The following is a 24,191-nucleotide window of genomic DNA, read 5'->3' as shown; positions in this document are numbered from 1 at the left end:
CCCTCCACTGCGGGTAGTTTCAACCAGATTATGTACAAATAATACTTGTTACAATCCATTGTAACCAAGTAATGCTGTTACTGTAGTACCTATCACTGTTACACTGTGCTTACACTGCTGTACGTTTTGCACCTAGTACTGTAGACAGACACCAGGTAGGTTTCAGCTTGTCCTGTTCTATCGACTCAAATGGCAGATAGGAGAAAATAAGTCACTCTCACTGCACCTGACGTCTCAGTACAAACACTATGCTGGGACCTGGACATTGAACTCCCATGCCATTAAAATCACTTAAACATTCACGACAAGTGTTAGTGTGCCTTCGGAAACTATTCAGACCCCTTGACTTTTTCCACAGTTTGTTACGTTACAGCCTTATTCTAACATGGATGAAATAAAACATAATGTCCTCTTCAATCTACACACAATACTCCATGATGACAAAAGTGAAAACAGGTTTTTAGAAATGTTTGCAAATGTATTAAAAATGAGAAAAAAAAACAGAAATACCTTATTTACATAAGTATTCAGACCTTTTGCTATGAGATTCGTGATGAGTGAGTAACTTTGCACTGACACCTGTCCTGAAGACAGGTTTGTCTATTCAATATCTTACCAGTGTTTTACAGAACAGCTTCCTGGGTAGGGCTATTATGTAACCTATCTGGCCAAAGAGCACGGGTGATGTGTTACAGCATCAGACATGATCAATGTAGGACAGATTGAATCTTTGGTAACGAAAACAGACTTTATTTACCATATTACACAACAAGTTCCATGGCACCTTGAAAAAGTAATACCTTGAAAAATTTAATTTGAAAGATGTATTAATATTTACACACTGGTATGTACAGATTGGTAGCTGTAGCTACTACGCAACCCCATTCAATCTCTTGTCCCCAACTTCTGCTTTACAGTTACACACTTTCATAGATGTCCAAACACTTGCTTTTCCTTATGGTCTCCAAACTTTCCACCTCACGTCCCCATTGAACAATCCCAAGGACCAAGTCTCTGTGGTATACATGTACATATCCAGCTTCAGAATCCCCACTCCACATACAGTATGTGCCATATTCTGTGTCATTTATCCCTTAGTCGGTGGCTTCAGGCCTCCCCCTCGCAGGCTTCCTAAACTGGTACGGTCCTATGGTTGGGAGTGGGGTTCAGGAGACGCCGAGTAAGGTTGCAGGGCGAAAACAGGCGCGTTGGAGACCTCCGAGTAGGCTGGAGGAAGCTCTGGGTGGATAAAGTCTGGCTTCATCTCCACCTAGACAAAATGAGATTGGATGAATAGACTAGAAGCATTGAGATTAAAAAACACTTACAATACAGTACAGTGTTTTACCCCAAAAAGTGTGAATAAAAATGTATTGTAAAGTTGTGAACCCTATTGAACAGTACAATTTGTACCTCGTGTTTAGGATGGACTAATACCTCATTGTAGGCCGGAGGTGGGCTGGAGAACTCTGAGGTGCTGTAGCGAGGAGGCCTGTGGATGTCTTCGCTGTCATAAGATACTGCGGGGAAGGGAATGACGTAGATGGAGGGCCTGTCTCGTCTCTCCTCCCGGTCCAGTCGCTCCTGGCGGGCCCGGTGGAAGGCCTTACAGAAGGCTGTGCAGCAGATGATGGTGATGCCAAATGTGATCATCGGGATGAAGATTCTAAGGGAAGATCATGTAATTGGTTTGTGGAATTTCTCATCGCTGTAGGAGCACATGACCGGACACAGGCAAAGTCCATTTCGGTTAGTGTTGGGTTTGGGTGTGTGTGTGTGTGTGTGTGTGTGTGTGTGTGTGTGTGTGTGTGTGTGTGTGTGTGTGTGTGTGTGTGTGTGTGTGTGTGTGCCTAGACTGATATGAATGTGGACAGGAATGGGACTCTTACTCTAAAAAGTAAAAAGACTCTTGTATCGGCATCTTGTGACGTTAACACCCGCACACCTCAGTTGAAACCTGCAAGAACAAGCACAACACCATAGTTTGACATCCCTTTTCGTCCTCCCAATCGAATAATCAACGGTGTTCGTCCGTAGACGTCGGGGCGGTAGGCAAATTGGACAGGGTCGAGTGTGTCTGGGAGGGAGGAGGTGATGTGGTCTTTGAATAGCCTCTCGAAGCACTTCATGGTGACGGAGGTGAGGGCTAAGGGTCGATAGTCATTCAGTTCAGTTCATTTCTCATTCTTGGGCACGGGGATGATAGTGGACTTGAAACAGGCATAGCCTCGGGAAGTAGGGGTGCTGAGGGTGCTGTAGCACCCCCTGAAAAACCAGAATAAAAAAATACATATACACACCTACTCACTTCAAGAGTTTTTCTTTATTTTGACTATTTTCTACATTGCAGAATAATAGTGAAGACATCAAAACTATGAAATAACACATGGAATCATGTAGTAACCCTCAAAAAAAGTGTTAAAGAAATGTGCGGGGGTACAGTGTTGTCGTCCCCTCTTCACGACTGTCTTGGTGTGTTTGGACCATGATAGCTTGTTGGTGATGTGGACACCAGGGAACTTGAAACTCTGGACACACGTAAAACTTCATCTGAGTGAAGTGACTTCACTTGTGAAATCATGTTTTTCCACAACGGTCATAAACATGACTCAGGAAACAGTACCTTTGCCACACTCAGAACCAAATGTCAGCTACCAGAGACTAGTTGCACTTTAAAAGAAAGAGCGTTGCAGCGAAAAGGTCATGTAAACTTCTGTCACCCTCAATTTGAATTGGTCAGTATCAAGACACAGGTAGAATCGGCATTCTACTGTAAAGCTGTGGTGTGTTTATATAAATAGGTTGTTTATGGCCGTCTGTGGCTTGATCGAGAGGCACTCACAGGTGATAGTATATCATGTTAATAAGTCCACAGGTGGATAAAATCACAAGTGGATCAAAAAAACACAAGTGGAAGTGGAGTGAAAGAACAAGTTTCCAAAGAATAGCATAACTAACCGCACAGTCAGTGTGTACAACATAAATAAGTCAACACCAAGAAGAACCTATTCAATTCAGTCTGTCCGAGTAGATATGTGTCCCACATTCATGCCAACAACATTCTGTTGACCTATAGTCATATTATACTGTGTGTAAATATATAAATCCAAATGAACTTTATCTTACCTTAAAGCCAGCAGGCCGCTTTCAGTGAACCTGGGAATTCAACGGAAATCAATAAGGACCTGAACCTATGGGTACTGTGTGTGTGTGTGTGTGTGAATATAGAAGACCTGAGTGTATGTGTACTGTAATGTCTGTGTGTCTTATCTGACAACGGGTGTGCTATTGAACTGAGGGTTAAGGTAACAGGTTTATAGCAATCCGTTTCTGTTTAAAGGCACAATGTTACTGTATCATGTTGTTTTAGCATTAGAATAAGACAACAAAATGACATGGACTTAGTTTGTTACTCCTCTTAACGCTCTTCATGGCACACGCAGTAGTAGTCTTTTGTTCTATAGTTGGTCTCTAGATTAAGCATGAGAACTTGAGGAAATTTGATTTGGAAAAGCTACGCATTTTATTGACAGACATGTAAAATGAAACATTGTTCAACCTCAAAGGATACACTAAACATCAAAAATGAAACTAACTGACCACATTAACAAGTTTAAAATCACTTTTACATTTCTCAATCTCATATGACCTCACTGCCAGTCAAATATTTTCACCTCGTAACAGAATTCCTACACATATTTTCTCCGAGAATTGTCTCTATAATCCATATATTATTTCATCTGAGTTTGAATATTACAAAATATATTAGTGCAAGTCTAATTAAGTCACCAATATCATCCTGCAGAGCCAAAAACTGCAGCAGCAAACAGTGGCTGGTCACATTGACAAAAAAACGGAAGCAACTTTACCACATCATTATACAGCGTTTAGGGCTTGTCCTACTGAGCACAACAGTAGCTCATGTACTGGTACTACAGTACTTGTAAAACAATACTGAACGGGACATAGAGCTATTGTATAACTTGCAAAGCATTTCCCAAGTATTCACTACCTTCAATGGTTAATAAGCAAGCTGACTTTTTATATTTGATCTAGTCTTGGTTGAAAGATAGCAGGTATTAAGTCGTCCTACCTAGTGACCCTCTTGGTAATATATAACTAGCCCATCGCGCCATATAGTGGCTATATTTCAGAGTCCTGTCATCATTCCAAGTGGAAATATTGCCTTATTTTCCGTTCATATTACTATGACCAGTAGGGGTCAGTAGAGGTCTTTCTACAGTTGACCACGGCCCCGTCAAGAAACAACTCAACAACCACTAGCCCGAAACTCTATACCTGACAGGCAATATGATTGAAATTCCACCTGGCCTATCAAAGGGACAGATAAAGCTACAATAGTTATTTCTTATACCAATGATGTGAGTATGTATGTTTACACCCGTTCAATTCTTCCTGATCAACATAAAGTGCCTAGGTAGACCTAGGGTTTAGGGTTAGGGGTTGTTTGTGGACAGAGCCGACTTTCACTCTTCATATTAAAAAGGTAGACTAAGCGAAATGACATTGCCACGAGCAGCACCGCAGATATTGCGATAAGCCGAGATGCACGACTCCGCTCTCACACGGTCACACACGGTATCTGCGCACGTGCACGGGTGCACTTCACGCTTTTACAACATGGTAGCCACAAGACCAAAACAGAGGACAAGTTGAGCCTCGGGCTTCAAAACTCTTAGTTGTCGCGGAAATTGACCCACTGTGCTGTTTACTTTCTGCATATACGTTATATCGCTGAGTCTACCTTTAAGTGGTCTAATATCTTAGTTGGTGAAGGAATCTACGTAGTTCCCAGGGAAGAATCCCTCTACTCCGTTGAGCGTTCCCTCACACCAGCCGTCTTCATTCCTCTTGATCAGGTAGATGACTTCTCCCTCCTGGAACATCAGGTCGCCAGGCTTCCCTGAGTTGTAGCTGTACAGAGCCACCACTGGGAGGGAAAGTGAATTGCAATGAGACAACCAAGACACCACAGAAAAACAGGCCAAATTTGAATAGTATTACTTGGTCAGACATTGAATAAGTACTGTAGAAGTATGCATGCAATTTGGGCCATGGCAGCATTTAGTAATTTATCCATTAGTGAATATGCATGGAGAACTATAATACCTTTCTCTAAAAAGTCTGTAGGGCCAGTCGTGTCATAATCAGCAGGGGGAGGTAGGGGTGGCATGACGTCATCAAAGCCACCCACACTGTCGGTAAAAGGTGGAGGAGGCGGGGCTGGGATCACCAGATCTACAGGATTGGGGAAAAAGGCATATAAACCCAAACTGATAACTACAGTGTATAACTTGTTCCCGAGGACTGTTTCAATCCATTTACAGTACCTAGCTTCTTTGAAACTATTTTCTCCACATAATGGGTTATCTGTTACATTGAAAAGCCAAAACAAAGACGTTACCAACCCAGTGTCTGGCGCACTTCTAGAGGACAGGATCTGTCCATGGCTTTACGTTCCAACACAGTAGACTCAACAGCAATAGCAGCAACAGCAGCAGCAGTGATGCAGTAATTTGGACAGAAGTCCCCCCCCCCCAGTGGCCTGGAAGGTGTATTGAGGTCTCACACAGTCTCCACTTACCCAGGTGATCAAGGCGGGCGGGCAGGCTGGACAGGGGGCTCAGCGACACGGGAGGGGCGAGAGGAGGAGGGTATGAAGGGGGAGGAGGGATCATGACTGAGCGGCGAGGTCAAAGAGGGAGAGGTAGGAATGGGTGACGGAGAAAGGTAACATCAGATCAACCAAAATGGGTCTTCAGAGGGGACTCCACATTTATTGAAATCTATTTACTGGTTGAACCTTTATATAGCCAGGCAAGTCAGTTAAAAACAAATAGTTAGTTACAATGACGGCCCAAATGCTAACGCCGGCACTAAGCTAACACTATTGCTTAAGCAAGGCTTGAACTTTCATCATGCATCATAAACCTAGACAACGGTGGTGCAATATTAAACCAGTTTTGCATTAGCCATGTTCAGCTCCTCACGAACTAATGATTGGTATAGTAATACTAAGTCAGGAGGCCAGGGGGCAGGACCTGGAATGGGGGGGGGGGGGGGGGGGGGGGGTTGCCAAAGTGGCCTTACGTGATTGGATGGTTGGCAGGAAGAGCGAGCGAGTGTAGAGCGAGCGAGAGCTAGGGCCCGTGCGGACCCTGAGGGACATGGAGCGCGAGCTGGGGGGGTGACGACGTACACGAGGCCGCCTGGGCTGCAGAGCTGAGCCGGAGAGAGACAGGTCACAGGTCAAAGGTCAAGAAGAAGCAGACAAACAGACACAGAGAGAGAGAAAGTCTAATAACAGAGATAAGGACAGGAAAACACCAAAGATCAGCATCAGCGAGCATGCTCTGCATAGATAGACAGACAAACAGACAAACCCCAGACAGACAGCTAAACTAAACAAACAGATAAACAACATTTCAACAAATCAGATCCTTTACGGCATTAGAAATGGATGCGAGGTCTCATTCAACAGTCCTTTCAAAACCACTTGTTGAAAGACCATTAAAAGTAGAGTGTGACAGATTCCGCTCCTTTCACCTTCATCCACTTCATCACTCGGTGGAGGGGGCGGGTCAGGGAGCTCCAGGCCCTCACTGGCTGGTGGCGGGAGAGGCTCGTCAGATGGTGGTGGCATTGGGGGCGGGAAGCCGTTCTCTTCAGCCACTGAGAAAAGAGAATATTCATTGAAGAATATCTGCTTAAGTTGATATTCAGCGTTTCATACTGTGTAACACAATCATGCAACTAAGGGGAAGAAAAAAAAGGATCTATTTCTTAGTATCACAGTACAGGCACAAGTATCACAGTTCCTGGTTTCCTGCCTCTAGATGTGTCAGCATGAGCATTTCTCTGGGTGTCTGTCTGCACACAACGTGTTCTCATTTCCTCTCCTACACTGTGCTTGTGCGGTGTGCTAAAGCTGTCTCACAGTGTGGGAAACACAAAAAAAACAAGCGATATTTCCCGCCAGGATGTTTGATATTGAGTGTGATATTCAGTTTAAGACATGTTAATGTACTTTAGTTACTTATACAATACGTTTAACAGTATGTACGCTAGTTACAAATAGTTTGTAGAAATGTATGAAAATTGATAATAAAGTGTGATACAGACACTTACCAGTCTCCAGTGGGGGTGGGGCAGGGGGAGGGGGGATGCAGGCTAGGCTGGTATGGGCAGGTTCAGGGGTGCTGGTTGTGGTGGTGGGGGCCAGAGGAGGGACATCCAGAGAGGAGGCAGGAGGCGCCATGGGAGGAGGAGGAAGAGGGGCCGCAGCTGTCATGGCGGCGTCACCATCCTCCATCAGAGACAGGGGCGGTGGTGGGGGCGGGGCCTCCTCCAGCAGGGTGGTGATGATGTCAGAGTCAGGTGACGCGGGCCAGCTGGGGACCACGGGGGGAGGCACGGCCTTGCCGAAGCTGGACCTGTTACAGGAGGGGAGGGCAACGTCAAAGTGAGCTAGAGGTATATTTCCACGTCTGGTTGGAGATATTCTACAGTGTTTGGTAGTAAGTGTCAAAGCTTACATGTGTAGAGTAAAACTGTGTTTCCAGTAAGTGTTTTTTACCCAATGGAGCGATCATTGAGAGAGGTGAGGGACGCCCCTCGAGACAGAGAGGGGGCTATGGGACACTGGACAGGCTCTGGGGGTGCTCTGGAAGTGCTCCTGCTGAAAACACACACACAGCCCTAAGCGTCACATAGCATTATCACAAATGCTGACACTTGGACATCACACAGACCAGCTCTATCAACTCATAAATAGTGAGAAACATGCAGAAAGCTTCAAATCGCACTCGCGCACAATGACAGTGAGACGTTGTTCTCTTCTCTCGCGAAACAGTTTAAATATGCTACTCGGTGGCAAATGACACCCGCACATTTGATTTCTATACTTCCTGGTTTGTTCTTGGCATAATCACAGTGTGAAAGCTCTGTAATCGCTCTCTCCTGTCCACAGTAAATCTCCCTCTGGCTGAATGTCATTCAACCCCCGACTGAATGAACACAACAAACATGACTGGACAGGAGGTGTGGTTTTAGCCATGAATACATTCCCCAATCCTACCCACAAGCTCACACAAATTATTTTAAACATTTCTTTTGCTGATGTTTCTGGTCTCGAATAAAAGTTGAACAAGGGGTTTTCATGGACCACTGAGCACAGAGGATGTGCGGAAACTAGGCTTCCTGCCCGAAGGACTTTTACAGGAAGTGAAACAGTTACAGTTCGACTGGTAGTGTGAGAGCAGAGCAATCACATGGAGTCAGCTGTGTCAGCATCATACCTGATTGTGCCGCCATGTTTGCGTTTTGATGACCCTGCTTTCCCCATCAGCTTACCAGAATCCTGTGGGGATGCGGTGAGACAGAGCGATAGATAGAGAGAGAGAAAGAGAGAGACAAAGGGAGAGCAGAGTGAAAAGGAAGAGGTCGTTTATGTGTGTGTGTGTGTGTGTGTTGTAGATGAGCGAATTGTGTTGGAGCATCAATGAAGCGGCTGAGCCTTGGCAGCACTAATTAGTGTGTCTAGCCATTTTCCCACGGTGCACAGTGGCTGGCTGCTTGTTCTTTGTGTGTGTGTGTGTGTGTGTGTGTGTGTGTGTGTGTGTGTGTGTGTGTGTGTGTGTGTGTGTGTGTGTGTGTGTGTGTGTGTGTGTGTGTGTGTGTGTGTGTGTGCGTGCGCTAATCGAGGTCAGCCTTACGCAACAAGCTGCTCCTCTCTAACTGGATGTGGTGTAGACGAGAGGCAGGGTGGTAAAAACAAAAATCATGGCTGCTGCCTGGTTGCATCTTAAACGGCTTGTCTTGAGAGCTAAGGAAAACTACGGAGCCTTTGGACTCCAACCACAGTACCCCTGGTGACACAACCCAGGTTTTAAAAAGCCGTTTTCACCAAAGAGAAATGACATTTCCACATCAGTAATTTCCAGCATTACTATTGAATATTGATTGCAACATACAGTAGTGTACAGTTCTGTAGCTGTATAGTAAGACACGTGCAGGGAAAGTATTTGCGCCTTTGGCCTTTTTAATGTCATGGGAATGTTACGTAAAACATGTGAGTAATTGCACTTGAACTTGAAAACTCAGTCTCACCTTCATGCCATGTCCCAGTGTGTCCAGGTCAGAGTAGGCGATGGGACTACGGGTGTACTTGGGTTTGGGCTCCTTGCCTGTTGCCGGGGGGATTATTTTGTGACTGCGAGGAACCCTCTTGGCTGTGGTGAAAGCACCGATCTCTCTCCGGGCCACCTTCTCTCTGTGCATGTCCACTGTCTGCAAGACAAGAGGCAGAGGATGTTGCCGTCAGGGTATGAACCAATAACACTTTAAAAAATATATTAAAAAATTGTTTAACTACAGATAAACATGTTCTTAATTCCTTCCCTCTGGTAAATTGTACATTTTTCCAAAATACAAAATAAACTATACAGGATGGAATAGCGTGGTACCCTTTCTCTGGCAACATCATTGGCTCAATATAGCTCATAAACGAAAGTGGTAATATTCTCAAACCCTCTTTCAAGTGAGCCCTATCATTTAGTATACAGTTGTTAGGGACCCTTCACGGGTGCCAGCAGACAATGGAGGACATCAATCAGAGGTTTGCAGGAAGGAACGCTCAGAACAGAGAACATTGGGGTCTTTCATTCCATCCCAGCCCCAATGATGCTCTGTGTTGAAGGTCAATTTTCACCCTGTAGCCCCTCAACCCACTCACCCCTCCACCCCCAACCCCCTCCTCAGGTGACCTGGTTCCGTATGATAATGAGCATGCAGGAATGCCTGGGGTCTGTGCCAGCTTTTGGGGACAGTGGGCTACAGAGAGGGGGAGGGGAGGGGGTGCAGCGGGGAACAGTGGGGCTACAGAGAGGTGGATGGGGGGGCAGCGGGGGACAGTTGTGCTGGTGTAAGAGAGTAAGCTGGGGGGGGGGGCACGCGGTGTACTGGGGATGGAGAATTCAGCTATTCTGCATGGTAGAAGGCCAGGGTCCCCAAAGAGTCCCTGGAAACCAGCCCAGATCAGCGGAGAGGCAGACCCTGCAGCTTTCATATGCTGAGCACCAGGTGTAAGGAGATGAGGGGGAGGAAGGGATGGTGGGGTGGAGGGAGAGGTAAAAGGGTAGAGGATAAGGAGGGTTAGAGGAAAAGGAGGAAGAGAGGGAGGGGGAAAGGAATAAAGAACATTGGCACAGTGGGTACCATTGACACTCAGAGAACCCTGCTGATCTAGGTGCAACAGCGCATCAACCCGGACGGAGGGTGACTCATGAAATCAAATGTCCTTTTTTTGTGCCCCTTCAGTCCAGTCACTAACTCTGATGGGCCTCCTCATTCTAAATCCTGGGTTCAAGCAAGCAAATCTTCCTTTTTAGCAAAGTTAACTGTACATTTATGCTAACTAGTGAAGGTGCCTGAGAAGAGGAAGGGGAGGACCATCCTCCTCAGTGAATTTGATCAAAATAAAAATAGTGAAACACCAAAAAAGTTATCCTTTTTCAATAAATGAAACTATGCTAAATATATTCATGTCACCAAATAATTGATTAAAACACACTGTTTTGCAATGAAGGTCTATGGTAGCCTCAACAACACTCTGTAGGGTGGCACCATGGTGTAGTCAGAGGACAGCTGGCTTCCGTCCTGCTCTGGGTACATTGACTTCAATACAAAACCTAGGAGGCTCGTGGTTCTCACCCCCTTCCATAGACTTACACAGTAATCATGACAACTTCCGGAGGACGTCCTCCTACCTATCAGAGCTCTTGCAGCATGAACTGACACCTTGTCCACCCAATCAAAGGATCACAGAATTAATCTAGAGCTAGCTATATTGAATATTTTTTTCTTTTCACTTTCACTTACTTAGCTAGCAAATGCAGCTTGCTAGTTTAGCCTACCCAAACAACTGGCTCAAACAGATTGGGATGCTATGTTAGTTAGCTGGCTATGGCTATCCAACACAAGAATTCTTCCAAAGATAAGCTTTTGGTTTTATAAATGTTTCGCAACCGGGGCTTGCCAGTGTAAGTGCTAAACTGCTTGCTGCTGACTGTACACTGTAGTGCATGATTGTAGTGGGTTTACTAACGTGTTAGTTCTAGTACAGTGGGGCAAAAAAGTATTTAGTCAGCCACCAATTGTGCAAGTTCTCCCACTTAAAAAGATGAGAGAGGCCTGTAATTTTCATCATAGGTACACTTCAACTATGACAGACAAAATGAGAAAAGAAATCCAGAAAATCACATTGTAGGATTTTTAATTAATTTATTTACTAATTATGGTGGAAAACAAGTATTTGGTCACCTACAAACAAGCAAGATTTCTGGCTCTCACAGACTTGTAACTTCTTCTTTAAGAGGCTCCTCTGTCCTCCACTCGTTACCTGTATTAATGGCACCTGTTTGAACTTGTTATCAGTATAAAAGACACCTGTCCACAACCTCAAACAGTCACACTCCAAACTCCACTATGGCCAAGACCAAAGAGCTGTCAAAGGACACCAGAAACAAAATTGTAGACCTGCACCAGGCTGGGAAGACTGAATCTGCAATAGGTAAGCAGCTTGGTTTGAAGAAATCAACTGTGGGAGCAATTATTAGGAAATGGAAGACATACAAGACCACTGATAATCTCCCTTGATCTGGGGCTCCACGCAAGATCTCACCCAGTGGGGTCAAAATGATCACAAGAACGGTGAGCATAAATCCCAGAACCACACGTGGGGACCTAGTGAATGACCTGCAGAGAGCTGGGACCAAAGTAACAAAGCCTACCATCAGTAACACACTACGCCGCCAGGGACTCAAATCCTGCAGTGCCAGACGTGTCCTCCTGCTTAAGCCAGTACATGTCCAGGCCCGTCTGAAGTTTGCTAGAGAGGTAAAAACTCAACTCGTCATGTTTGGAGGACAAAGAATGCTGAGTTGCATCCAAAGAACACCATACCTACTGTGAAGCATGGGGGTGGAAACATCATGCTTTGGGGCTGTTTTTCTGCAAAGGGACTAGGACGACTGATCAGTGTAAAGGAAAGAATGAATGGGGCCATGTATCGTGAGATTTTGAGTGAAAACCTCCTTCCCTCAGCAAGGGCATTGAAGATGAAACGTGGCTGGGTCTTTCAGCATGACAATGATCCCAAACACACCACCCGTGCAACGAAGGAGTGGCTTCGTAAGAAGCATTTCAAGGTCCTGGAGTGGCCTAGCCAGTCTCCAGATCTCAACCCCATAGAAAATCTTTGGAGGGAGTTGAAAGTCCGTGTTGCCCAGCAACAGCTCCAAAACATCACTGCTCTACAGGAGATCTGCATGGAGGAATGGGCCAAAATACCAGCAACAGTGTGTGAAAACATTGTGAAGACTTACAGAAAACGTTTGACCTCTGTCATTGCCAACAAAGGGTATATAACAAAGTATTGAGATAAACTTTTGTTATTGACCAAATACTTATTTTCCACCATAATTTGCAAATAAATTCATTAAAAATCCTACAATGTGATTTTCTGGATTTTTTTTCTCATTTTGTCTGTCATAGTTGAAGTGTACCTATGATGAAAATTACTCATCTTTTTAAGTAGGAGAACTTGCACAATTGGTGGCTGACTAAATACTTTTTTGCCTCACTGTAGCTATGTTGACTATGAACATTTGGTGACGATGATCTAGGCTGTGTTTAGCGGTTAGCAGTTATGAAAAGAAGGTTTGGCTTCTGATGACAGTTGATGTGTTCTGCACTGAAGTCCACAAGTAAAGGGGAAATGTGAGAGGAGGAGATTACGTAGATGCGAGAAGGACTATACAAAGATAAAAGTGATCATGCTGTTTGTGAGTGGCTGCTATGAAAGTAAACGGTGTTTGCGTGTGATCAGGGGTGTAGAAATTCCGCCGATTCTGTTGAAAAACCTTTCGTAAACGGAAGCAAATGGAACTAAACGGGTATAAAGATTCCTGAATTTGTCCTATAGAAACTCTTGTTTGCAACTGTTAGAAGCTAGATGCAGGCAAGGGTGTGCAAGGCAGTATTGAATGTATTAATGTCTGTCACCTTGACTATTCAAATTTCTCTCGACCTGTGTGCACCTACGTTGTAAACTCTCATTCATAGGCTAAGTTGTAGCAACCTCATGATGCGTATAGGGAAAATTTGAGTATCGTGTAGTAGCCTAAACCTATCGATGTTACATTGAGCTGGGTGAATGGAATATGAATGACAGTCATCCAATATCCTGTAATAGAAATTAGTCCATGCTCATTAAAAAAAAGTGTCCTCCCTTACCTTAAACGGCACCAACCACCACTGCCGCTAACATCCACATGCTTGTGTTCTCTTCCTGAATCTGAATCGGGGCCTAACCCACAAGTGTGTATGGAGACATGCTAGTGACAAAAAAGTGTGGAGATGATGTACCTGTCCGATGAGGTTGACAGAAGACTCCATGTGTCTGAGCTGGGAGTTCTGTGCGTCTAGCAGCTTGAGGACGTTGGAGGCCAGGGTGCTGATCTGGTAGGCCACACTGGCCAGAGACTGGGTGGTAAAGTTCTTAGTCTCCTCCAGGGCCTTGACCGCATCTGCACCTGCCTAATGGGAGGGAGAGAGAGAAAGAAAGAGAGAGGGAGAGAAAGAGAGAGACAGAGAGCGAGACACGGGGAGACAGTCGTGAAAAGAGGATGCTCATGTCACAAATATCAAACAATAGAGTTGGGGACAACTTGGGGATCATAACAACCATGATAATAATAGCATCTGATTTTGACATTGACAATGTGAGATTACATTTTTCAGAGTTATATGTCATAGGATTCTGTTGACGCGTCTGAGAAGAGCAGTGCAATAAGACCTCTCACTTCCTCCTCACACAGTAGAATGCCTTCCTGAACTAATTCTCCCATAATATCAAAATACACACACAATGCCCTTTTTTAGATAGACATTGAAAGCACCTATTTACTAGCCTGGAAGAAACAGCCTGAGCGCTGGGTTCACAATTCTATTTCATTTCGTGGTGAATGTACACAGCAATTTCTCCGGTTTTCAATCAACGCTGACAGTGTTAAGTTTAACACTGGGAAAGTGTCTATACATTTCCACACTTTTGAGCGTTAAATTAACACTGAGCTTAGTGCTGACCCTGTTAGTGTTATACAATAACACCACAAAGAATTTCTAACCATTACACTACAAGGTCTGTATCTCTTGACAAGGTCATTCAGCGTTGGACATTATTAGTCTTTATTGCCACGTGCTCTTTTGTACGGTTTAACAAAGACTTCAGAAAGGGCAGCAGATGTGCTCAGACTTTAATTAAAATAAACCACTTTTTTTTTAAACTTATTTAACTAGGCAAGTCAGTTAAGAACAAATTCTTATTTTCAATGACGGCCTAGGAACAGTGGGTTAACTGCCTGATCAGGGGCAGAACGACAGATTTGTGCCTTGTCAGCTCAGGGGTTTGAACTTGCAACCTTTCGGTTACTAGTCCAATGCTCTAACCACTAGTCTACCCTGCCTCCCCCACTTAAATTGAGAAGCGGCAAGTATCCTAGTGGTAGAGCGTTGGGTCAGTAACTGAAAGGCTGCTGGATCGAATCGCTGAGCTGACAAGGTAAAAATCTGTCTGAGCAAGGCAGTTAACCCACTGTTCCCTAGGCCCCGAAGATGTCGTTTAAGGCAGCCCCCTGCACCTTTGTGATTCAGAGGGGTTGGGTTAAATGCGGATGACACATTTCAGTTGTACAACTGACTAGGTTTCCCCCTTAAATTTATACAAAACTTCTACCCACAGATGGCCAAGTCATTCAAAGCCACTAAGCCATGACCCCAAAATAATTTCAGTGTGATATCAATCAAATATATTTATAAAGCCCTTTTTTACATCAGCCGATGTAATGACTGTATTTGTTAGTGACAGAGACATGATTGTTAAATTTGTTCATTCTCAGTCCTGTGGACTTCACTGAGTTCCTACTGTTAAACTGTTTAGGAAAATACATTCAATTCAGAATATCATCAGGACTTACTTTGATGGCCATGTTTCACCCCCAAAACAGTGGTGTTATGAACCTTCTGGTTTACAGGCCACATCAGGCCTGCAAGTCACATTATGCTGGCTTGCAAAGTGCTATGTAATTCCTATTGGAATCGAGCCAGAGTTAGGACAGCCAACAGTTGGAATTTTTATTCACCTGCAACCCGCATTCAGAATGACTGCCAGGGTTAGGAACATTGATAAAGGAGCCCACCTAAACCCTTTAAACTGGAACAACTACTTCAGTGTGTCACGCCCTGGTCTAGTATTTTGTGTTTTTCTTCATGTATTGGGTCAGGCCAGGGTGTGGCATGGGGTTTTTGTATTGTGGTGTGTTTTGTCTTGGGGTTTTGGTGTGTATGTATTGGGATTGTAGCTAGTGGGGTTATCTAGCAATGTCTATGGCTGTCTGAAGTGGTTCTCAATCAGAGGCAGGTGTTTATCGTTGTCTCTGATTGGGAACCATATTTAGGCAGCCATATTCTTTGAGTTTGTCGTGGGTTATTGTCCTTAGTGTCTTCGTTCCTGTCGCTGTGTTAGTTGACACAAGTATTGGCTGTTTCGGTTTTCGTTACGTTTATTTGTTTTGTAGTGTTTGTGTTTATTTCGTGTTTCGTTTTGTTGATTAAACATGGATCGCAATCTACATGCTGCAGTTTGGTCCGACTCTCCTTCACCACACCTAGAAAGCCGTAACACAGTGATTGGATTACCGGTAGTTGAGAAAACTGTATTATTTATCTTTGTGTAGCACAAGATTAATAAATCAAGAAATGAAAATGCAAAAACACAGATACTAAAGACAATCCCCCAAAATTTAGCTGCAGTAGAGCATGCTGGGAAATCACATAATGACTCACACTCAACACTGGTTCTTAACATCAACACTGGGGTTCTTTTACACCACCGAGAGTTAATTTCACTCCTGAATCAACCCTAGAAAGGTTACACTGAGAAATCAACACTGGGTAACACTGTCCAGGTTCCAGCAGGCTACCTACAGTATTTAGAGCATCACCTAACAACTTGGTTGACAAAAGGCTGCTCCCGCCTGCCATAGAGCATGAGGAAGTAGAGCCTACCCTTACATGTGCACTCCTTCACACTCATGTAGAAATGGGCACATATACTGTAAACGCTCACTTTACATATACTGTACTCGCTCACTTTACTCTTCACATATACTGTACACGCTCACTTTACACTTCACATATACTGTACACGCTCACTTTACATATACTGTACACGCTCACTTTACACTTCACATATACTGTACACACTCACTTTACATATACAGTACACGCTCACTTTACACTTCACATATACTGTACACGCTCACTTTACACTTTACATATACTGTACACGCTCACTTTACACTTCACATATACTGTACACGCTCACTTTACACTTCACATATACTGTACACGCTCACTTTACACTTCACATATACTGTACACGCTCACTTTACATATACTGTACACACTCACTTTACATATACTGTACATGTTCACTTTACATACACTGTACACACTCACTTTACATATACTGTACACGCTCACTTTACACTTCACATATACTGTACACGCTCACTTCACATATACTGTACACGCTCACTTTACACTTTACATATACTGTACACGCTAACTTTACACTTCACATATACTGTACACGCTCACTTTACACTTCACATATACTGTACACACTCACTTTACACTTCACATATACTGTACATGCTCACTTCACATATACTGTACACACTCACTTTACATATACTGTACATGTTCACTTCACATATACTGTACACGCTCACTTTACATATACTGTACACACTCACTTTACACTTCACATATACTGTACATGCTCACTTCACATATACTGTACACACTCACTTTACATATACTGTACACGCTCACTTTACATATACTGTACACACTCACTTTACACTTCACATATACTGTACATGCTCACTTCACATATACTGTACACGCTCACTTTACATATACTGTACACGCTCACTTTACACTTTACATATACTGTACACGCTCACTTTACACTTCACATATACTGTACACGCTCACTTTACACTTCACATATACTGTACACGCTCACTTTACATATACTGTACACACTCACTTTACATATACTGTACACGCTCACTTTACACTTCACATATACTGTACACACTCACTTTACACTTCACATATACTGTACACGCTCACTTTACATATACTGTACAAGCTCACTTTACATATACTGTACACGCTCACTTTACATATACTGTACACGCTCACTTTACATATACTGTACACGCTCACTTTATACTTTACATATACTGTACACGCTCACTTTACACTTCACATATACTGTACACGCTCACTTTACACTTCACATATACTGTACACGCTCACTTTACATATACTGTACACACTCACTTTACATATACTGTACATGTTCACTTCACATATACTGTACACGCTCACTTTACATATACTGTACACGCTCACTTTACACTTTACATATACTGTACACGCTCACTTTACACTTCACATATACTGTACACGCTCACTTTACACTTCACATATACTGTACACGCTCACTTTACATATACTGTACACACTCACTTTACATATACTGTACATGTTCACTTTACATACACTGTACACACTCACTTTACATATACTGTACACGCTCACTTCACATATACTGTACACGCTCACTTCACATATACTGTACACACTCACTTTACATATACTGTACATGTTCACTTTACATACACTGTACACACTCACTTTACATATACTGTACACGCTCACTTCACATATACTGTACACGCTCACTTCACATATACTGTACACACTCACTTTACATATACTGTACATGTTCACTTCACATATACTGTACACGCTCATCTTACATATACTGTACACGCTCACTTTACACTTCACATATACTGTACACGCTCACTTTACATATACTGTACACGCTCACTTTACACTTCACATATACTGTACACGCTCACTTTACATATACTGTACACGCTCACTTTACACTTCACATATACTGTACACGCTCACTTTACATATACTGTACACGCTCACTTTACATATACTGTACACGCTCACTTTACATATACTGTACACGCTCACTTTACATATACTGTACACGCTCACTTTACATATACTGTACACGCTCACTTTACACTTCACATATACTGTACACGCTCACTTTACATATACTGTACACGCTCACTTTACACTTCACATATACTGTACACGCTCACTTTACATATACTGTACACGCTCACTTTACATATACTGTACACGCTCACTTTACATATACTGTACACGCTCACTTTACACTTCACATATACTGTACACGCTCACTTTACACTTCACATATACTGTACACGCTCACTTTACATATACTGTACACGCTCACTTTACACTTCACATATACTGTACATGCTCACTTTACATATACTGTACACACAGATGCACAGAGACTTCCTGTGTTACTTGCTGTGCTCAGATGAACACCATTTCTCTCTCAGACTCGAATGCCCGACAGAGACACGCGTCACACGCAGGCACAACCAATTATGATGCACTCAATTGTGTTTCTCTTTACAATGAAACACTCTCTTTACACTGAAATATTTGAAGGAGACGGGTGTTCACCAGAAGTGCACTTCTTCCTGCTCATCTCGACAATGCCCAATCTAGCAGCATCACTCTCCCAGGGTGCACACTGGATTACAATACAAGCACCGAAATGCTCCTTGTCACTTTAGTAAGCTTTCAAGATGAGTATGAGTACTTCTGACTACGTAAACTCATCTGTTCCTCTTTCTTTGACAGGAATGTTTCTTAATGTATACTGAACAAAAATATAAATGCTGCATGCAACAATTTGAAAAAATGTTACTGAGTTACAGTTCATATAAGGAAATCAGTCAATTGAAATAAATTCATTAGGCGCTAATCTATGGATTTCACATGACTGGGAATACAGATATGCATCTGTTGATCACAGATACCTGTGAAAACCAGTCAGTATCTGGTGTGATCACCATTTCCCTCATGCAGTGCGACACATCTTCGCATAGAGTTAATCAGGCTGTTGATTGTGGCCTGTGGAATGTTGTTCCACTCCTCTTCAATGGCTGTGTGAAGTTGCTGGATATTGGCGGAAACTGGAACATGCTGTCATGGACGTCAATCCAGAGCATCCCAAACATGCTCAATGGGTAACATGTCTGGTGAGTATGCAGGCCATGGAAGAACTGGGACATTTTCAGCTTCCAGGAATTGTGAACAGATCCTTGCGACATGGGGCCAAGTATTATCATGCTGAAACATGAGGAGATGAATGGCACGACAATGGGCCTCAGGTTCTCGTCACGGTATCTCTGTGCATTCAAATTGCCATTGATGAAATGCAATTGTGTTTTTTGTCCGTAGCTCATGCCTGCCCATACCATAACCCACTGCCACCATGGGGCACTCTGTTCACAAAATTGACATCAGCAAACCACTCACTTACACGACACCATACACGTGGTCTGCGGTTGTGAGGCCAGTTGGACATAGCACCAAATTCTCTAAAATGACATTGGAGATTCCTTTTCATTAACATTAAATTATCTGGCAACAGCTCTGGTGGAGATTCCTGCAGTCAGCATGCCAATTGCACGCTTCCTCAAAACTTGAGACATCTCTGGCATTGTCTTGTGTGAAAATTTTTTAGAGTGCCATTTTATTGTCCCCAGCACAAGGTGCACATGTGTAAGCTGTTTAAACAGATCCTTGATATGCAACACATGTCCGGTGGATGGGATTATTTTGACAAATGAGAAATGCTCAAGTGCCAAAATGTCCCTCCATCCACCCTCTGTGACTTCTAGGAAGATTTTAACCCACTAACCCCCCCCCCCCCAAAAAATACTGCCAAGTTTAAAACATTATTGTAAAGCCCTAGTTATTACTTTGCTTTGACAAAGTTATTTCTGAATATTATTTATTTAACGTGATTAGTGATTAATTTAAGTCCGTGTTTTCTGGTGAAAAACTGAGCGTGTCGAGCATAACACCTCAACCTCATTACCATTAGATAGACAGGCTAGAAATGTTTTAACAATTGAAAGTTTGTTGTGGATCTTGCATTCAATTGTCCCTCCATGTTGCACACAACAAGATTCCATTCCCTTTGTCACAGGGGGATTCATGGCAGATTTAACTAGGAATTAGCAGTTGGAGGGTCGTTCAAGTGGATATTTCCCAGATGTGGTAAATTCCCATTTCCCACTTGGTTACGAAAGCACCATAACACTGCTAAAAAATCCACTGTAGAGCCATATAGTTGTCACGGTTGTCGTAAGAACTGAACCAAGGCGCAGCGCACGTAGAGTTCCACATCTTTATTATCAACTAAAACTTAAGCAAAAAAATATATAAAAATTAAACAAACAACAAAATGTGACTAGGTGATGCACAAACACAAAATAAAATCCCACAAACACAGGTGGGAAAAATAGCTACTTAAATATGATCCCCAGTTAAGAGGCAACGATTACCAGCCCGCCTCTAATTGGGAACCAAACCAAAACACCAACATAGAAATGTTAAACTAGAACACCCCCTCGTCACACCCTGACCTACTACACCATAGAGAAACATGGGCTGTCTATGGTCAGGGCGTGACAATAGTAGTATAGTAATAGCATAAACACTCATTGGAAGCACAAGACACAGACCTACACTTTGACATACTGTGGACCGTTGTACAGTTTTCATTTAAATCGGGCACTTTTATTTTATTTTCATTATTTAACTACGCTGAAGAGAGGCACTTGTTTTACCACTTGAGATAGGAAAACATTTTTCATGAAGTTGAACATGTGCTGTTAATCACAGAATGTTAAAATCTGGTGAAATCAAACATTGTTTTTGACTCACCATCACAATTTCAATTATATCACTGCAACAGTTTTGGCTTGGTGGCCCAAAAAATTATCTCCATTGATCAATACGTAAAGAGTAATTTAAGAAGCCGAATTAGGAACCACTTTGGCCACGCTGTAGCCTATATTCTTAGAATTAGTGGTGATTCGAGGAACCCCATGGATTTGCAAGGAACCTTTGCTAGTAAATGGTTCATATTTGCACCTTCGGTTATTTGAGGGGTTCTTGGAGGAACCTTGAATGGTTCAATGTAGCAACACATTTATGGTGGAACAATATACAATGTATTTATTATTAAAAAAGGTTGAACCCCTCCCATCACATAAAGATTCCGGTTTGAACATTTACACAGGGGTTCCTCGAAGACCCTTCTCAGAGGGGTTCCTCAAGGAACCTTTTTGAACTGGAAAGGTTCCGCCGGTGTGGCGACCCAAAAGGTTCTTCCAGGCACCTTTACTTCTAAGAGTGTACACGCTTCGGAAAAAAAGGTGCTATCTCGAACCTAAAAAGGTTATTCGGCCATCCCCATAGCAAAACCCTTTGAAGAAACATTTTTGGTTCAAGGTTCCTCGAGGAACCCCTCTGCATCGGGTTCTACGTTGTTTTACCTAGAAACAAAAAGGGTTCTTCAAAGGGTTCTGCTATGGGGACAGTTGGCACTATGCATTGGTGCCGGTAGCTTTGTCCTGGCATCCGCCAAACCCAGATTCGTATGTCGGACTGCCAGATGGTGAAGCGTGAATCATCATTCCAAAGAACACGTTTCCACTGCTCAAGAGTCCAATAGTGGTGAGCTTTACACCACTCCAGCTGATGCTTGGCATTGTGCATAGTGATCTTAGGTTTGTGTGCGGCTGCTTGACCATGGAAACCCATTTCATGAAGATCCCGACAAACAGTTATTGTGCTAATGTTGCTTCCAGAGGCAGTTTGCAACCGAGGACAGACAATTTTTACGCGCTATGGGCTACAGCACTCGGCCATCCCGTTCTGTGAGCTTGTGTGGCCTACCACTTCACAGCCATTGTTTCTCTTAGACGTTTCCACTTCACAATAACAACACTTACAGTTGACCGGGGCAGCTCTAGCAGGGCAGAAATTTGACAGAACTGACTTGTTGGAAAGAATGCATCTAATGACAGTGCCACGTTGAAAGTCACCGAGATCTTTTGTGAGGCTATTCTACTTCCAATGTTTGTCTATGGGGATTGCATGGCTGTGTGCTCGATTTTATACACCTGTCAGCAATGGGTGTGGCTGAAATATGCGCATTCCACTCATTTGAAGGGGTGTTCACATACTCTTGGATATATAGCTTATGTTGAAATGTATATCATTTTTCATATTGGATATGCTGTGTGATAACAGTTGTGTTATGGAATGAGGTGAAAGATTCACCCATTCTTTTTCACTATTTTGACGGATCGATGCATGATGTCGGGCCTAGATTTGAATAGCCTACTCTCGTTGCTGTGAAGTTAACGGTACTGTGGGCTATTTGTTCAACTGTACAAGTAATTGATAGGCTATGGCATGTCTACTAGCTACGGCATAACTTAGGCAGTGTCCTAACACTGACGTAGTTATACATTAACTATGCGATGTCTGCACTAAACTTCCAATCTCACCTGCAGGTAGTTGCTCTCGCAGTATTCAGCCACCTTCATCAGGTTGTCGTAGTTGTCCAACAGGGCTCGTCTCGCCGACGGAGCCTCTTGGAAGATTTGTGTAATTTCATCAGTACAGCTTTGGTCCTTCATGATTCCCCTTTGCGCGCAACTGTCTTCTTTGGAAACCCGTGGCGACTGAAACCTCTCCGTGAGGCACTTGTGGGAACTTGTAAGCTGAAGAAAAAAAATCACTTTATAAATCCAGCACGCAGAGACATCATCACTTTGCAGAAGCAGTACCAAAAGTCGGGCTGGAGATTCTCCCGTCTTGCATTACCAAAAAAAGAGAAGCTGGTTTACTTACCACTTGACTGTGTGTGTCGTGTAGCTCACTTGATCTTCCTCTTTCTGCAACGCCTTGACATTTGCAAGACGTAGCTGCTGATGGTGTGTATAACGCAATAAAGCCTTTGATGTTGCATCTCACGTGAACCTGCCGCGGAAAATCAGTGCTTATAATAAATAGGCCTAATGTGTGCAATTTATCCCTAAATCATCTCTTTAAAACCAGTGAGTAATGACAATAGAGCTTCTTTTTTTAAAGGTATGCATGTCAGTTTAGCCTACGGTAAAACATGGCTTAAAAGAAAAAGTAATAGGCTTCGAGCTGTCAGCATCATAGGCGTCCCCATTGGCATCCAGGCTAATGCACTAGTGCCACCTATTGGTTATCAGGCAAAAATCCAATAGGGTAGGCAATAGCAGAAGTTTTTGGACACATTTTCCTACATCATTAGCACACTTTATTAACACACTTTCTTTCTTTAGCTTGGAGTTAGATCAATTGGAAGTAGAGGCAATTCTACATTTCACAAAATGATTTATTCAAAATAACTCAACAAAAAACAATCTCACCAAGTGTCAAGCACACCTCAAGTATTTGGCTACTTTTGGTCTTACTGTTGCGCCAAGTATACTTCAACAGCACTATCAAAACAAATATCCCCAGTCATCCCCCCATAGTAGAGGAGAATAATCCTCAGGGTCAGAGAGCAGACGCTTGCAGCCCAGATGGTAGTAAACACACAGCCTGATCTCAGCAGCCCTCTTCCCCTGGATCCAGCAGGACCCTCTGTCCTCCTGGGTTGCTCGGCTGCAGTGCAGGTGGTGGCCTGTGTCTATGAACAGACGGGAGGTCTCATTCAGGCCCTCCATGTAGTGGGAGTGGTACAGAGGCCTAGAGCCTTGGTCCCAGGCTACCACGTGCTGAGGTTTGGCCCCAGGGCAGGAGAGGATGAGTGGGGTGTCCACTGGGTGGTTGTGGTTGTAGACAGGGACCCCTGGAGCTTCTGGCTCATTGAGGCCCAGGAACTTCAGAATGACATAGTGCGCCACTAGGTGGCGCAGCACCACTTACATTATTTGGGTAGAATCCTGATATTAGAATGGAGAGATGTTTGTGTTGCTGTGTGGTGGCAGAAGTCTAACCTTTAGGCCTATTTCATTACAGCTAGTCTGGTCCTGCCCTTTGTCAGCGGAGACGAGGGCATTCCAGGG

General features: G+C 43.4%; 1 protein-coding gene across 8 annotated transcripts; it reads right to left on the bottom strand.

Moving 5' to 3' along the window:
* Nucleotides 1–727: 727 nt before the first annotated feature.
* LOC109898302 (ABI gene family member 3) lies at nucleotides 728–23,258 on the bottom strand. Of its 8 annotated transcripts, none has more exons than XM_031833872.1 (15): nucleotides 22,999–23,258; nucleotides 22,653–22,868; nucleotides 13,447–13,617; nucleotides 9,130–9,309; nucleotides 8,319–8,380; nucleotides 7,598–7,696; nucleotides 7,150–7,454; nucleotides 6,568–6,693; nucleotides 6,112–6,243; nucleotides 5,606–5,701; nucleotides 5,131–5,259; nucleotides 3,127–4,951; nucleotides 1,890–1,957; nucleotides 1,438–1,666; nucleotides 728–1,270 (listed from the first exon to the last, which is right to left on the bottom strand). In XM_031833872.1, exons 2-12 carry the CDS (start codon nucleotides 22,782–22,784, stop codon nucleotides 4,785–4,787), a joined length of 1,599 nt encoding a protein of 532 aa, XP_031689732.1. In that variant the 5' UTR covers nucleotides 22,785–22,868; nucleotides 22,999–23,258; the 3' UTR covers nucleotides 728–1,270; nucleotides 1,438–1,666; nucleotides 1,890–1,957; nucleotides 3,127–4,784. The 8 variants fall into 8 exon arrangements, with proteins under 8 accessions (XP_031689732.1, XP_031689731.1, XP_031689729.1 ...); XM_031833871.1 differs by having other exon boundaries at nucleotides 1,414–1,666; nucleotides 7,598–7,699; nucleotides 22,999–23,255; XM_031833869.1 differs by having other exon boundaries at nucleotides 7,598–7,699; nucleotides 22,999–23,255.
* Between the last annotated feature and the right edge of the window lie 933 nt (nucleotides 23,259–24,191).

The sequence above is a fragment of the Oncorhynchus kisutch genome, linkage group LG10, assembly GCF_002021735.2.
Source record: "Oncorhynchus kisutch isolate 150728-3 linkage group LG10, Okis_V2, whole genome shotgun sequence".
NCBI lineage: Eukaryota > Metazoa > Chordata > Actinopteri > Salmoniformes > Salmonidae > Oncorhynchus > Oncorhynchus kisutch.
The sequence above is the reverse complement of the archived record's forward strand: the minus strand, read 5'-3'. Positions and strand labels throughout refer to the sequence as shown.